This window comes from Toxorhynchites rutilus, chromosome 1, assembly GCF_029784135.1.
Source record: "Toxorhynchites rutilus septentrionalis strain SRP chromosome 1, ASM2978413v1, whole genome shotgun sequence".
NCBI lineage: Eukaryota > Metazoa > Arthropoda > Insecta > Diptera > Culicidae > Toxorhynchites > Toxorhynchites rutilus.
The window spans coordinates 187,053,461-187,070,870 of record NC_073744.1 but is presented as its reverse complement, the minus strand read 5'-3'; the positions used below and the strand labels follow the sequence as shown (position 1 = coordinate 187,070,870).

At 41.1% G+C, this 17,410-nt stretch overlaps 1 protein-coding gene across 2 annotated transcripts in view; it reads left to right on the top strand.

The window, feature by feature from the left end:
- LOC129773477 (ectopic P granules protein 5 homolog) overlaps positions 1-17,410 on the top strand; it is a 38,440-nt gene that overhangs the window by 2,666 nt on the left and 18,364 nt on the right. The window contains exons 3-6 of one of the 2 annotated variants that reach the window (XM_055777340.1): positions 6,050-7,418; positions 7,481-7,782; positions 7,828-8,668; positions 15,900-17,390. In XM_055777340.1, coding sequence (XP_055633315.1) covers positions 6,050-7,418; positions 7,481-7,782; positions 7,828-8,668; positions 15,900-17,390 — 4,003 coding nt within the window. The remainder of the gene's footprint in view (positions 1-6,049; positions 7,419-7,480; positions 7,783-7,827; positions 8,669-15,899; positions 17,391-17,410) is intronic. The other variant, XM_055777821.1, reaches the window with a different exon arrangement.

The following is a 17,410-nucleotide window of genomic DNA, read 5'->3' as shown; positions in this document are numbered from 1 at the left end:
CTGATAGAGATTTCACTAACGAGTTTAGGACCCAAATTATGGCGCTGATTTGAAGTTGCCACCAGACATCGACACCATGTCACTGTCATCGCGAACTCAGCGCAACCTGTTAGAACAAATGTTAGCATTTAGTACAACGATGCTAATGAAGCAACGCATTATTGTGTTCGACTAAATGGAAACACACATATTTAAAATGAAGTGTCAAAGCACAATTGTAGCAACGCGACGCATAGCGCGGCATTCTGGTCCCACCTTTTGCTGAAGAGCGTCGAGGCAGGTGGAGTAGGAGTTCGGATCGATTTGTCCAATTGCTATGGCAAGCCGCATCAGAAACTAAATTCGATGGGGCGATCGCAGCAGAGACGTATCAAATACCTCCAGACAACGGAAATTGAGTAACCGATGAAGCTAGAATAACCAAAATTACAACATTGGGAAGATATTGGGATGGGATCCAGAAAGTTGTATCCAATATATACGACGGGTTCGTGATTGGCAAAATTAACGGAATCTTCTTCTGCAGCTGCTATGCATCCCCGAGATGGTCGATTGAGCAGTACGATCAGATGCTCTATAACCTAATAGACGAGTTCATCGGACGAAGTCCCATAGTCATCGGCGGAGACTTCAACGCATGGGCAGTGGAGTGGGAGAATAGAGTTACCAACGAGAGAGGTGTTTTAGTTTCCTGAAAGCCCTGGCAGAGGTGAATGTGAAACTGATCAACGAAGGCTCCTCCAGCCCTTTTCATAGAGATGGTCGAGAATCAATTATTGATGCCACCATTTGCAATCCGACATTGGCATCGAATATTAATTGGGGAGTATGTGATGATTACACAGGGTCTTTCAGATAAAACGCTAAAAAAAAATCAAAAAATCGAATAGCTCTTTATAAAAAAAAATTACGCTTCGTCGATGGTAACACTGCATTCCTCACTTCGGGATGGTAATATTCGGCTACTCATTCAGTCTGATCGGATTGTTTTTAGTGTCAAGATGTTCAATTTACAAGAACGTGTATTTTTAGTGAAATCGTATTACTCGACAACCGAAGCCTTGATGAAACTTGGTGCTCATATGGTAGGAATTTCAACATTTCTCGTCGTCGATTACTTCCTCTGGGGGTACGTGAAGGACCGTTGCTATGTTAATAAGCCACAAAACTTGAAGGGGGAACTTAAAGAAGAAATAACTCGGATTTTCAAAAGCATCGAAGACGTAATGTTAGAGTTGTGCATGAAGCATTTTGTTCACCGTTTAAAACGCGTTATCGAGAAAAGGGGTGGTCACATCGAAAAGATTTGTTTTCGTTTTTTTTAAATAAAAATCAGCTCACTTTTGTAGAAGTCATTGAAATTTGTTGCGTGAGCGTTTAATCTGAAAGACCCTGTACCTACTTGGTGGTCAGCAATTCGCTACAGATCGGGAAGATCGGAAAGATGTTTGCATCAATTGATAGGAAATATTTCTACGCGTCTTTCACAATTAATAAAATATTATTTTTCATAAGATAAACAACTGAATAACTGTAAAATGTCAAGCGTTATTTAAACGCCCTAACTGCCAAGTTTCGATTGACCCGATTTACGGTTTCCCCAACACATCGATGTACCTGTGGAAATCCGCTTTGCAAATATACAAGCAGGGTTGCCAATAATATTTTTCAAAAAACTGGAAGATTGTTCTTAAAAAAAATGGATGGGTTATATCTATGATATAACCGCAAGGTTGACGTGGGACTATGTTAGCTTAGCAATCATTTGTTTGTATTTATTAAATTTTTGATTAAATGAAACAATTTCCCAACTCAATTAAATGTGAGTAAAACGATTGAACAAAGGCTATGTAAGGTCGATTCATGCATTGTGATAGATTATGTTCTTCGTTTCAAGTAAATTTGATGACAGTCCTTTAACATTTGGTATGATGCCTAGGACAAAATATGAGAACGGGAGAATTATCAAACGATTATTTATTTTACTTTTACCCCTGAAGTTTGCGTATGTTTGTGTATGTACTTCTCGAACTGCGAATGGCTTGATTTGATTCAGGTACTCAGCTTCGGACATGTACCTTAAACGCATATTGTTTAATCAATAGGCGTTATCGCAGCAAATGGTTATCAACATTTTGCCTAATCATCAAATGGTGTGCGTAGAAATTCTTTGAGCAGAACATGTGAAGGTATATCCTTCAATGCAATCTTGAATAACCGCGCAAAAACGTTGTGTTCGTACCCGCTATGCAAAACAAAACTGCGGGTGCAGAAGTACCCCCGGCTTGCATGAATCAACAACTTCAACTTCTATAGAACAATAAAAACCCCGACCTGCATGAATTTGCAATGCCAATTTCCCCAGGCACATTAGTTTTGAAATCTCTGTTAGGGAACAAAAGCTCCCCCCTACTTTCATGTATTTTCAATGCCGATTTCTCCAACGCTGCTTGGTTTTGAAGTCCGTGTTAGGGAACATATTTCAGTGAGAACAAAAGTCCCCATACTTCCATGTATTTGCAATGCCGATTTCCACAAGGCTGCTTGGTTTTGATGGTCGTGTTGGGGAAACCGTAAATCGGGCCAATCAAAACGAGGCAGTTAGGGCGTTTAGATAACGCTCAACATTTCACAGTTATTCAATTGTTTATCTAATGAAAAATAACATTTTATTAATTGCGATAGATGCGTAGAAATATTCCCTATCAATTGATGCAAATATCTCTCCGATCCAGTAAGAAATGTTCGAGTTATAAGCATTCGAAATCTTGCATTTTTTCCTGCATGTTCTGTGTTTAGGTTTTCATTTTACCCCCCGTATATTCCGGTTAGACGTAGTCCCACGTCAAAACTGGAAGAAAACTGGATCCTGTAAAACCGTTTTATTTTTAAAAATATCGACTCTAAAATGATTTTTTTACTCATTCTAATGATTGAGCAATAGGATTTCCTTCAAAGCTTCGTGTAGTATTTATATGTAGTTCATAAAATGGCAAAAACAATTAATTAATCATATTCGAGCAGATCTATATATTGAAATACTGGAATAATTTTTTATCAAGTCCTACAATATTATTCCAATACTAAAATGAGCATTTCCAATACCAAAGCAACACTGATAAAGTGTTACTTTGGTAATGAAATTATGAAATACTGGTATTTGAAAGCTATTTCTTTTCAATTTTGTTATTATTCTTTGGTATTTTATCAAGATCTAAATGAGATTTCCTGCTGCACGAGTGATTTACAAATTTGATAAATGTGGAATGTAGCTTACGAAATACTTAACCTAATGCAATCAATAACTCGAAATTTTCAATTTTGCGACTTGATCTTCTCTGACTTAACACCGACTATATTGACTCTATGATCATCTGAACTTTAGAATTATTTGGAGTATTTATAACATTTGATGATTATGTAAACTCAACGCCAGCATAGCACACAGGCTCTTTGAACCATTGTGGGTAAGATTTCTTGCTATGTACATTGCCAGTTGGGGTTGAAATGTTAGTTCAATTGATTTGATCTTCAGAATGTTTTGTGGAACCCAGAATATATGATATTAATACAAATTCAAAGACAGAGTAGCACGCACTGAATCCGGAAGCGGAAACAAGAGGAAAACACTAAGTTGAATGTGTAAGAAACGAATGATAGATCCAATGCGAAAGAAAAAAAATAAAATTGATCGAGATAGGAAGGATGAGTGAGGGATCAGAGATGCCAGAAATGTCTTGAAGACATTTCATTTTGTGATTACATTTTGAAGACATTATGAAATATGTGAAAACACTTCAGTATGATAGCGTACGTGGTTTAAGAGATGTTATTTCCATGAAATTCTAACTTTTGGCCGAAAATATAGTCAAAAGACTTTTATCACAGTGTCATTCGCTCGCCTTTTTATCAGTGTCACTTGTTTATTTTTGTTCCTAGTAATTGAGGGAGACTTTTGTCTCGGGGTTATTCACTTGCTTTTCTCAAACTTTTCCAAGCAGAAAATCCACAAGCATAAAGAATGAATTCAACAACAAAGCGGTTTTTACTTCAAATCCTGAAGAACTTCAAGCGGTCTGAGTACATCTCTAGAAGAAATTAGCTTATTTGCGCCCGAGAATTCGGATGATTGTGACGTTGTATTTTTATTTTTTCGGGTCTGAACTATACAATAGATTAACCGAGATCTTTCAAATGACCACTTCTTGAATCGACGGTTTTCCGGTTACATATCGTTTCAATAATTAGTCTTACGGATATGATTTTAGTCACAACCAAAACTTGAAGGCTGAAATAAACAAATTGAGTTATCACAGTTCCGTTTCAGCGGAAGAACTGGGGCTATATTCAATCAATCAACGGTTTATCAAGCCAATTATCACTTCTAAACTTATAAAATTTAGTATGTAGTTGCAATATATATTCTTTGTTCATATTTATTGAAATAAACATCAAAAACTCAAAGTAAGTTTAATGAAATGTGCTATATAACAATACCTATTAGAATAAACATTGAAGAAGCTATCAAACATTGTTCAAAATTAAGTTATGAATTTTAGTTTCCTCCAATATGATTGTGAATACATTTGAAGACATTTTTTCGTACCATGTGAAGACTTTTGAAAAAATCACCTGGAATCCCTTTGAGGGATATTATTTATACATCGTGAATTCATTTTACATAAAATGGGCAAAACTGAAGCACACATATAAAAAAACTGGATAAAACTGGATGATATTTGAAAAAACTGGAAGATTTTAGGATTTAACTGTTTGACTGAATCGGGAGAAAAAAACTGGAAGAATCCAGTTTAAACTGGAACATTGGCAACGCTGTATACATGCAAGTCGGGGGTAGTTTCGTTCCCACCGAGCTGTGTTTCCCTAACACGGACTTCAAAATCAATGTTCAAAATCAAATTCAAAAAAATTTTTGATAAAACTACCGAGATATTTTTTTTTTTGCATACAAGGATATAAAAATAAATCCACCAATAGGCGCAACGAGAAATAATTCTTCGCGATGACAAAGGTAACAAAAGGACCATTATCAATCATCAGCATTTATGTCGGGTGGTTTTCTGAATTGTTTTGATTCAGCAGGCGGAAATAAATTTATATGTTTCAACAGTCATGTTTAAATAACAATATAATATAGTAATTTCATTTACAAGCATAAAATAATAATGAGCAGCTGTTGGTGTTGAGTATTTTTGTACTCGCTTGTCGTTGTGCAGACCGAAACATGTTTCCCTGAAACGTACTTTTCAACTGAGAAGCCTGGGAAAATCGTCATTCCAAATACTAGAGGTGAATGAACCTTCGCGGTTCGAGGAATACGTAAACATGAGATGTGCAATAATCGCAAAGGGAAAAGTAAAATACAATGATCGTTTGACAATTCTTCCGTTCACATATTTTGATAGTCCTAGGTATCATATCAAACGTAAAAGGACGTTCATCAAATTTATTTGTAACGAAGAACATAATCTATTACAAAAATTTCGATGCATTCTAAAATAATTTTCGAAGTGGCTTCAGTTTTGCGCAATTACTTCTTTTGCTGAATATTTTGCCTTCGCTACATAAAACTTGTTCGACGACTTCGTGCACAAAGCGAACGATAATCTTACTTTGCTAGCTGTGTCTTGCACCACCCTCATATTAATCATGACTGATGATCATGACTCAAGCAGGTACCCATATTTATAGATTTTTGTGATTTAAATAATTTGTCGTTCATTCGACTCTATTAATAGTTTGCTTATCCACCGAATGAAGTTAAAAATCGTGTCATTTCGTTCAGTTGACAAAGAGGTATTGAGCTCAAAATCTTGTGTCTCCAACCTAACACTCTCATTTTTGAAAACCCCCCAAAAATATTATTTCATTCATTCATTGGAAATTTATTCAAATGCAACTTCGAACGAACGGTCACTGAACCAAAGATAGTCCTACGTTGACCTTGCGGTTATACCACAGATATAACCCTCCCCTAGTTTTTTTTCTTCATTTCAATGTTTGTTTAGATACTCTTGTTGTATTACAGGGTCGCAAGTCTCCAACAGACACCGCTGTTCGATTTAACCACGAATCTCAACGATCTCATGAAGCAATCCTGCGTGCAAGCCAACCAGTGCACTTATGAAGTGGAAGCCACCCGTGCTAAAATCCAGCAAAAAATTTTCGAAACCCTAAATCTTCACCCGCTGCTGTCGAACCTGTCTGCAGCTGCACCCGTTGTGCTCAATGAAAGTTCCGATCCCAGCTTACTTCCCGGGGCGATCGGCGAGTTGCGACTGTGCATATCAATTCTTTTCAGCTTCCTCCGGAAAGGCATCACCGATCGGCGCTTTCTGGCGGACGTGAAAACCTGGACGGGAATCCTAGTGGCCACGCAGTTACGCATTGCGACGGCCCACGATCATCTGTTCGTGCTGTTTCACGTGCTCCGAAGTCCCAGCGGTATAGCCGACTGGGCAAGTCCGCTGGTTCAGCTGCCCACCGGGGATGGGTTCGTGTGGGACAGTGCCGAGTTCCAGCACGCTCTGGTGGCGTTGGCATCGATTCTGCTGCCCATCAAGAAGCGGAGTGAATTTTTGCAGAAATTAAAACTGGACATGAATCGCTCGATCGACGTTGTGCAGGAGGAAATGTGGGCAATCGTGGACAGCGACGGGGAGGATTACTCCGAGTCGGAATCGGTTCCCGATTTGAAGGAGGCCGACCTCGTGGCGCTGATCGATCAAGTTCCGTTTGGGTGTGTGTACAAAGTGATCAGCCTAGTCGATCGAAGACTGGATGGTAGTTTTAGGATGAATGAGGACGATCTAAGTGGAAGGTATCTGCTGAAGGTGATTGCGTTTGGTACGACTCTGGTCGAGCTGCTCGGCAATGGTTTGATTACGTATAACACCGAACGGTACCGACAGTTCGTGAAAAGATTGGCAAGATTGATCAAACACACGGTTTTCTACGTAAGTGATCTTTATCGACTACTGTCGGAACGATTAACGAGCGGAGAAGCAGTGTTGGATCCATATCAGACGGCAAGGATAAGCCTGGAATTCGACGTGTTTGTCGTTCGATCCGCACAGTTTATCTACCGATCGCGGGAGATCGGGACGTGGCAATATCTGACCGGACTTCCCTTCGATCAGCTCAGTGTTAAGGCGCTCTGGAAGCTCTACTATTGCCTCCACATGAACGAATTCAGCGAAGAACTAATCTCCGACGTGGAAAGCGATTTCCGAACAAAGTGTATAGGGGACGATCGACGGGACAAGTTCAGAAATAGCTTGTTCGAGATGCCGTCGGAAGATTTGTATTATTTGCTGCAAGTGTTTTCAAGTATGGCACTTGCGAGGGAATCATCCGATATCGAATTTGTGGAAGCCGTGACACTCAATTTGTTCGATGTAAGTCTAGGCCTTTGATTGATTTTAAATTTGTCTCCTAATCGATTTGTTCTCCTTTTCAGATTGGCTATCTCAACGAATACACCAAAGACTTCTGCTACAAGGCAGTCAAAGATCTGCTCCTCAACATAGTTACCAAATATCCTTCGCTTGTGACGAATTTACTCCAATCGTTGAAACAAGATGTCGGCTCTGCCGACCAGTCTGCGATGTACATCTTCAAATCGCTCCCTCTCGCTATGTGGCGACCTCAGTGGGATGACTTCGAGCTGCTCGCCAATTGGCTTCTGAATTTTGGTTTCGATTCGATTCAGAGCTCCACGGCGAGGGTGATTCTAATCCATCTGAATTACAACTTTGATCAGTAAGTCCCTGTGCTAAACTTTCAAAAACCATACACAACATTCAGCATTCGCAGGAACCAAGAGCTGTTTCTCCCGCACCACATCCACGTTCGAATCGCCTGCCTCGTCATGGAAGTCTACACAAAACACGTTCCGGAAGCGCTGGGCAGCACCCAAAGCTTCACCGCCTCTGTCGGGAGTCTCGTGAAGAGTCGGGTCGCCCAGGAGCAATTTTTGACCTGGTGTTGGAACGTGGTGGGACTCCTGCGGCTGCACTGTATGGACCAGAGTGCGGAAACGATCACGAACTTGCTTCGAAATCCCACCTTGATTCTGCGCCAAGTTCCCGAACTGGAACGGGCAGCCCAGATCTATCAAGGGGTAACGGAAGGCCGGCCAATCGCCTTCTATCTGGCGATTCTAATCGGCACCGGTGGCCATTCGGTGCCAGAAATCTGTCACAAGGGGTTGAAGCAAATCCGCGCACTATTGGATGATCACCGTTACACGATTGTGGTGCGCTGTTTACAGCTGATAGTACCTCTTTTCCTGGAATGTCCCGACAGCTTGAGTCGGTGCGATGCGTTCAAATCGATTCTGCAGACGCTGCTCGCCGCGGATAGAACTTATGCACGACTATCGAAGGATCAATTTCGGCCGGAATCGAGCGCGCCTGTAGCGGAAATGCTTCGATGCATGATTTTGGCCCAAATCACAAACTACGTGCGGTACGGGTTGAGCTCACCTACGCTGTTGGTTAACGTTTGGTTGCTTTGTTTAATCGAGCTGCCCAACTGGACGAAGGACCCGGCGGTCATTGGTCTAATGGATGCTATGCTAGGGGTGGCATATCAATTTCCCGACTGCTGGCATTCCGCGAAAGAAATTTTCCGGCCATACTATGCGGTAAGTATAAATCAGGTTTCGTGATTTCCCTATATTGGTAGAAAATATGAGGTTGGTAATAGATAGCGTTAGTAATCAGTATCTCACGTTACGCAAGGGCTACTCAAAAAAATTTCTTTAACGTTTATATTAAAAAAAAAAAGAACGGTACCCCGTCGCGTCGAAAACGGACATCGTGCGGCACTTTGTGAATGCCGGATACACGCGTTCCGGCATCTAAAACATCTTGGCATAATTGGAGAACAATCAGAGCATCGAAAGAAAGCCCGGCTCCCGACGGTCAACTACCCTAAGCGACAAGAAGCTCCAAAGGATGCTGAAGAGGAAGATCGAGGGAAAAGTGGCTACATCGCTGCGTGCGCTTGGCCGGGAGGTCGGTGCAACCGGCCAAACAATGAAAAAGTACCTGGCGGACATGGATGTACATGTCAAGAAGCGGTCCCGTCCACTGATCTCGGAGCTGCAGGCAATGAAGCAGTGTCAGCGGTTGAATAAGATGCTCAAGTCGATTTTCCCGGCGGATCGCGGCGTGGCGGTGGTGATGGACGATGAGACCTATCTCACCCTGGGTGGCAACGACTGGCAGGGTATTTCGCATTTTACTTCCCTCACGAAGGAAGTGAGCTCCGAAGTGAAGTTTATTTCACACACCAAGTTTCCCAAGAAGGTGCTGCTGTGGCTGCCAATCAGCGAAAAGGGGATGTCAAAGCCGCTCTTCTTTAACTCTGGACTGGCCGTGAACGGGGAAATTTATAGTACGAAGTGAGACCCAAATGGATTGCAATTTTACATTCTGTTATCCGTTCGTCTCAAGGCCTCTCGAGTTGTGCTAATTTCACTTAGCATTCCAATACTTAGAAGAGATAGTCCTGACTAGGATTGGGCGATCTTTATAAAAAGATCGATCTTGTCGAATCGATTTTCCAAACGGCGTAGGGATCGATCCACTGATTAAATCGGTACTAAAGAATCGATCTTTGAAAAATCTAAAAAAAATTCCAATTTATCTGGTTATTCAATAGGTGTCGTCTTTTCTCGGGGAGCGGGGAGTACAAATTTTATATTTATAATGAAACATCAAAAGCAACGTTCCAGACGACTGTGGTTTTGTCGAAGCCGATTCTTGATTTTCATTTCTGTTAGCAATTGTACGGGAGTGAATGTGAAAATGTTAGGTGGTCTTTGGTGAGACGATAACCGCCGACAAAAATTAAAAAGAAATCATTTGAAAATAGTTAAAAAATGTAAAATGTAAAAAAAAGTAAAGTGGAAATTATTACCCGAACGGATAGCAATTTTGCATTCTGTTATCCGTTCGTCTCAAGGCCTCTCGAGTTGTGCTAATTTAATTTAAGTATTCCAATACTTAGAAGTCATAGTCCTGACCTTAACTTAACTATTTTGTTTCATGAATTTCCTCGCACTTCCGTCAACGTTTTATCCATAATATAATATCATTATCAGACACATTGTCCGTTCAAGATTTTTCCCTCTTGCAGGTAATGTATTACTCTGTATGGAACACGTGATCGATACGGGAGAGCTAATTTCTATTTATAATATTTATTTTGATAGAGTGGCAAGGTATCCACATTTGCACAACTCGATTGGACTTCAGTCCAACAGATTACAGAATGCCAAATTGCAATTCGTTCGGGTAATTCTGACTCGATCGGATTTCAGAATACGGATGAGTAATTGATTAGTAGATGGCTCTGGGATTCCCGAGAAAATTACACTATCGACTTAAGGCGTATTTATTACACAAACCAAACTAAAAATGTGTGTATGAGACGATCCTCGCGATTGCCATTCAACCGAATACATTCAACATCGTGTGGGACCAAACATGTGTTGTAATAATGTTGTAATAAAGTACACCCATACCTCGCTATACGGCCACTCTTTATACGGCATTTCGCTATAACGGCCTTCTTCAATTCAGGCACGTTTTCAATTTACGGCCTAAAGTGTTTCGTTATAACGGCAAAAAAAATTTAAGGATTGGTTCAAAAATCACTTTTGTACATAAGTGAAAAAATATTTGCGAGACAATAACTTAAGCAACAAAAAAATACATACGCTTATTCCATGTAACATGAAGTTGTTTCATTTTTGTTTATGTTATGTATGTATTTTTGATTTAAATGAAATAAATTTAATTTTTGATTCGAATGAAATAAACAGATAAAATGCATTTTGAGTTTATCATTCAATCCATGTTATGTTATTACATATTTCCATGTTACATATTTAACAATTTTGGAACGGATCTGATTGAATTTGTATGAATTTCTATTAGAATAATTGATTCTTTATACGGCTTCTCGCTTTGCGGCCAAATTTCGTGGAACGTATCTAGGCCGTAACGCGAGGTATGGGTGTATTGCGTTTTGCTCTGGCAATAGCAAAGGCTGTGTCGGCATTGCTCATGATAGTGTCTCGTAAGTGAATGTATTCTTCCTCACGCCGCTCCTGCTTATTGTGTCGTAGGAATCGCAGTCGCTTGCTGTCTACCTTCGCGTGCATGTCGATCATGCATTGTTGGCGAACGTTAGGAACGTTAGAGCCATTGGAGGAGAAGATGGAGTGCGTCGTATGAGCGGTGTGTGTCGACGAAGAACTCCATATTATTATTTCTTTTTCGAATCTCAATGTCTTGCAGTCGCCTATCATGATTTCAGGAATATCTTCAAAAACGGGCGCATTGGAGCTAAACACGTGCTATCCTGCCGGTGTTTTATCAGAATTAAGGTAATATTATGCCTTCAGGCACTTAGCATAACCGGCACGGCACGTTTCATGCAAGACAAATATTATTGCGTGTGTTTCAAATATGTATACGTATATATAGCGGAACGGCTCCGGGCATACACAGCACGTTTCAGACAAGTACATGAAAGAATTCTCGAAAAGAATATTTTGCCGGTGCCGGGCACAAACTGCACGGGCGAGTAGCACCATACATACAAATCAAACGTCAAAGTTCGTGGTATGGGTGCGTTCGTCGCTCTTCGGTACGACATCGGTTCAATCACCAGTAGCTACGCTTGGCTACAGTGTTGACATCTGGTGGCAATATTCATTTAGGGAGGTAGATTAATCTCTATCGAATTAGAAGTCCCGAAGGCAGTTTTAAACTGTTAACCCTTCCAATACGGCAGTGTGCTCCGCCGGAGTGCTACCGCTGAGTGGAGCACTGCACCGAAAAATATGCACATCGCGCTGGTGTGATCGATGTACAGTATCACTCTCAAATCGTCTAAAGACGACGCTCGTACACACAGCTCATCTCGGATGTCGTCTATAGACGACGCTCGTAGCGAAAGGGTTAAATTTGAATGATTTGATTATTTGATTATTCAAAACATATAGTACTAAGCTTTACTCACCCATTTTTAGATATATTGGAAAATAATGTTTCACTTAAAACACATCATTATGATATGAAATTTTCTTCATACGTAATTTTGTAGAAGATTTTTCCCCAATTGCAACAAAATGTGGTTTTCGTGTAAATTAAATACATATTCGATATAGAAAAGATATTTTTTTATTCATAGTTTCAATTTTGAAGTATGGTCATTCGCCCTGAAAATCCATAAAAGTAATTGTCGCTTCCCAAAATCGTGATAAGAAGCTCAATTTCGTCAACGCGAATTTACTCTCCCGCTCCGAAAACAAATTTATCCGCTCCGTCCGCGCTGCCGGTCCGTATAGAGAAGCTGCTATGCCCGGTAATATAAATACATCAAGTATTTGTCTGCCCGTGTCGGTATGTGCTGTTTACGCTATGTACTGGATAATATAAAACGGCCTTTAATGAAAATAGCGTGATTGTGGTTACTTCAGGCGAAATTAGGTTACTTGCGCTTGTGTTGACGAAAATGCGATGAGGCGAACTTAGCGCTTCATTTAACAACCTTTAACAACGTAAATAAATTCGTTCTGTTTGAAACGAACGATGTTGAAGAAATAATTTATGTATTTTTTAAAGCCAAATTTAAGAGAAAAAAAAACAAAAAAGACGGGTGGGTAATGTCGGGGACATAACCGGAGTGACGTAGGACTATACAAAGGGGACAGCTTTTGTTAAATATATATTTTAAATATATTGTTTTATTTTCTTCTCCTACGTGAATACCTACCTATCTGCCTTAAAAACGGATTAGTTTACTGTTTACTCTTTATGAATATGTTGATGGTTCTGAAAAGAACCTTTGGTGTTGTGTTTTTGTTATCACTCGATATTCCCATCTTGTTCGGTTAAACCTTCTTGTTTAGCTATTGCGTTTTCCACTCACCACAGCTTTCACAGTTGGAAAATTTCTTCCCATCCAGCTTGTGACATGTTGTTCAGTAAGATACATTTAATGCGACGTGCCGAAGAAACACTATGCAACTCACTGAAACTAATTGTTGCCTTGATGAGCGCCGAACCGAAGCTGCTCTGTTCTTGATGCGGGTTTTCTGATTGTCGTGAGCAGCTTTGCAAGCCAACTCGAGCACTCCGACGGGCGAAACTCTATAATCGCTGTTAGGTATACTGGTGCTCCGGCACCAATCCGTTCGGCCTAGTTACCCTTGCGGAGCAATCAGTGAATGCGACCAACAGGGAACTGCACACTTGCACGGTTCGAGTGGGACTTTGCCTTTCCCTTAACTTGTCCTCCTTTGTTTCGTCCACGATGCCGATGCCGTACAACCACACGGGTTTACGGTTTGAAAGAAAAATAAGATATTTTTTTGGGGTCCGCGTGTTTTATACTCTAGCGGTACACACTCACAGGATAGAGACAAATCGGCAGACTCAGCCAGAGGGGCGAGTCCAACGAGACGAACGAATGAGCGTTAAAAGGGAGCGATGGCAAAAAAATACATTCATTACGATTTATTCGCTCGTTGGATTCACATGCAGGCTAAAAAAGGTCCTTTTCAGGATCACAAAATTATCTTCAATCTAAAGAGTTTATTGTTTTTTTTTTTTTATCCAAAATATATATTTTTATTAATTATTTATTATTATTTATATATGGCGTCAGCCTAACAGGGCCGGGAGTTCAATATTTCGACAATGTTTGCTTACAACTATGTTAGTAATATGTAACCGATTACTCGCGGTTAATTTGTTTATTGTTTTGTTATCACTCGATATCCCCATCTTGTTCGGCTAAACCTTTCTGTTTAGCGATTGCGTTTGCCACTCGCCACAGCTTTCACAGTTGGAAAATTTCTTCCCATCCAGCTTTGTGACATGTTGTACAGTAAATTACATTCAATGCAACGTGCCGAATCGCCACTCAGTGTCGCATTGGAGGCGATTTTAACCTGTAATTGAACATTTGCGATGACAGTGGTACAGTGCCGACTTTCAATGTGGGGTCATAATTTGGATCTCTATGTTTACAAAAATGTCCAACTAAATAAGTCGCATTACATGTCCGTCTAATTAGCTAAATGTCGAACTAATTGTAAATTGCTGTACTTCCAATCTGGAAACAATTTATGAATTGGTGAAAATTGAATAATCAGGAAAGTCCCCAACTATCAATAAGCTCAGAACAACTGCCAAATTCACATACTCATCAGATCCTGGCAAACAAATTATGAAAACATCAATTTGTGTTTTATTATTATTTTGGATAATGTTTTAGAAAGCATTGAACTTTATTTCCTAAACTCTTTTTTGGAAGGTTTAATGGCCCTAAAAAGCGCCTTGTTTTATGGAATAGTTCCAATTTAGAAAACTTAGTACTCGTGGTTTTGAAAAAAAACCATTTCGAATGCCCTCGATGCCGCCTTGTTCTGGATTTGCCACCAAAGCAGATTGTATAAAGAACAAACTTTTTTCTTCTGCTACCTGCTGCCGTTTTGCGATTGCGTTTGCCATTCGCCACTCGCTGCAACTGCCTGTTGTCTTGATGTCCACCGAACCGAATGTGTTCTGTTCCGAATGCGGGTTTTCTTATCGTCGCGAGCAGCTTTGCCAGCTAACTCGATCACTTCGGCGGCCGAAACTATATAACGCCGGCTAGGTGGACTGGTGCACTGGTACTAACGCGCTCGGCCTAGCTACCCTTGCGGGGAACTCAAGATCAACACGGTTCGAGCAGGATTTTGCCTTTCCCTTCACTTTTCCTCCTTTACCATGTCCAGACATGGCTGCTTGGGTTGGTTTGTTGATGTGTTGTGATGCGAATCGATGTGGTGTACGGTTTGAATGAGAATGATCGTTACGGTAAGCGGTAATGAATTAGAGAGACTTTAAACTCTGAAAGTTCATTCGTCTCTATATCGTTACGGCAGCGGAGCGGGGATTTTTAAGCTGACTGTCTGGCTCGAGAATTACGCATGTGTGAGACTGCGACCAATGTTTCGTTCATATTTTTTCTTTTTCCTTTCCAATCGTGCTTCATTCTATTTCGCTGCTGCTCTGGTTGCCCGTTTTGGTCGGTACGATTTGAGGAGCACAAAATGGACCAATCAAAAATGGGCACATAGTGCATTTGGACAATGCTTGATATTTCACAATAATTCAATTATTTATCTCAAGAAAAATGAAATGTTATTCGTTATGATAGATGCGTAGATATATTTCCTATCAATTGATGCAAAAACCTTTGCGATCTATTGAGAAATGCTCGAGTTATAAGCGTTCCAAATCTTGCATTTTTTCCTACTTGTTCAGTGCCTAGATTTTCATTTTACCCCTTATATCTTCCGGTTAGACGTAGTCCTACGTCAAAAATAATTTCTCTGCATAGTACCACCCTAATCGGTATTAAATATATAGTAATCGGTATCCTAGCAATATCATATATAGTATACGACCTTTTCTCATACCTACTAAGTTTGTTGTGTATAATTTCATTAAAATCAGTAGAGCTGTTTCGGAGGAGTTCGACCACGAACATCTTGACTTGTTTCTCGTGCAAAAATAAACGAATTAAGTTGCACACCCAATACAATAACATCCGAAATGATAAGGTCACTCAGACACAACCTTCTATAGCTTTTAGACAAAAAAAAATCACTTCGAAATTCCCAACTAAAAAAAAAGGCTAGAGTCAATTTTCCAAAAAAAAACTATATCTAATGCTCATTCAAACTTAGTCGAAAGTTATTCGTTTCTTACTCTCCTTGGACAAATGCATCACCCATGAACTTGGACACAACCACAATTGGACACAATAATTGCTACAATTTACTTCGGTTCATTGCTTCTTTTCAGCGCTTCGAAGACATTAAAGCCTCCAAGCCCACTGGATTGCTGAACCTTCTCGCAGCGAGTCCATCCGACTTGTTTAGTTGCCCTTCTCCGACAGCGGTATTCCTCTCGCTGTTCACCCTCGAGCAGGAGTACGAAATCACCGAAATCCAAACAAGCATCTGGCACGAAATTCTACGCACTCTCGGGCGGAGTGGCGAATCGAAAATATCCTTAGAAAACGCGGTGAAAAAATCCACGTCAATCATGGGTTATCCCTCCTTCCCGGCAAGCTCGCTTACACTGTTCAAACTTGCCAATCTGATTGCGAACTGTTCGATAAAGCACTACATGTACCCAATCGTCTGTCAGCTGTTCTTCACCATTTACCTCTCACGGGTACCAATGGCTCATGACGAGGAGCGTTTCGCTCACTGCTACGCAGTGGCCGATCGTTTCTACGAGTACAACGTCGGTTTGATGAAGCGCATCAAGAAGCAGTTGTACGACGCGGACTGCTATTATAGTGCCGCTTCCATTGGTGAAACCAACGAAAGACAACTGTCGCTCTCCAATCACTGCGCGCGTTTGTTCAAAACCCTGCAGCTCTGGCTGGAAGACACCCAGTTGAACAAGATCCGAACCCAATCAATCGATCTACCGCCTCAGTTTGATCCGCACCGGTTGGCCTCGGTTTTCCAAGGAAATCGCGACCATTGGACGGAATTTATCGATCTGCGCAGTATCCGGAACGAACATCGAGAGTTGGCCAACAGCTGGTTGAAGCTTTGTTTCCGCTACGAAAGTGCACCGACGGCAACAATCTCTCCCGCGCGCTCCCTTAAACCGAGCCAAAGTGCCATCGATATAACCGATCCTAAGCAAGCGATTTTTAAACGGCTAGAAGCTTACGACGCTCCAAAACCTCCACCGCCAGTGTCGAGAATCGCTCCTGTCGTGAAGTCCATTAATTTCGCCACCGAATCCAGTGGTTCTCTCGTTTCCACACTAAAGTCCGACTTCTCCATCCTGGAGAGCTACGCCAGGAAGGAGTTCCACGTGATCTACAACGAACATCAACTGCTGGACTCCACCTATCTGGAAACCGCCCAGAAACTCTACATCAACGAGGACAAGGTGTACCATAGGAGCATTCAGTGCTCGAATAGCTGCAATGGTGCGGCGGATTTCGCGATCCGCTACAAATCGGCCAAGCTGGACAAGAACGTGAGTGCCATGCTGGCAGATAACCGCAACGCTCACGATGCACTCGTCAAACGGGAGAGAACAATTTCCGACCACGTCGTGAGGGCGTCCGTGCGGATTGATGCCTTCCTGCGGCAACTCGTCGAAATGTATCAGGAGCTGAAGGGCCGTAAAATGCAGACCACTTGTGATGGCCTCAAAAGGGTGGGGACGTCACTGTTCTATCTGTTCGTGGACATGACCAACGATTACAACCAGCTGTGTCCGGTGACGAAGGACGTCTGCTCGCTCGGGATTAGCCAACTTGGGGTTAGTATTGATGTTTGATA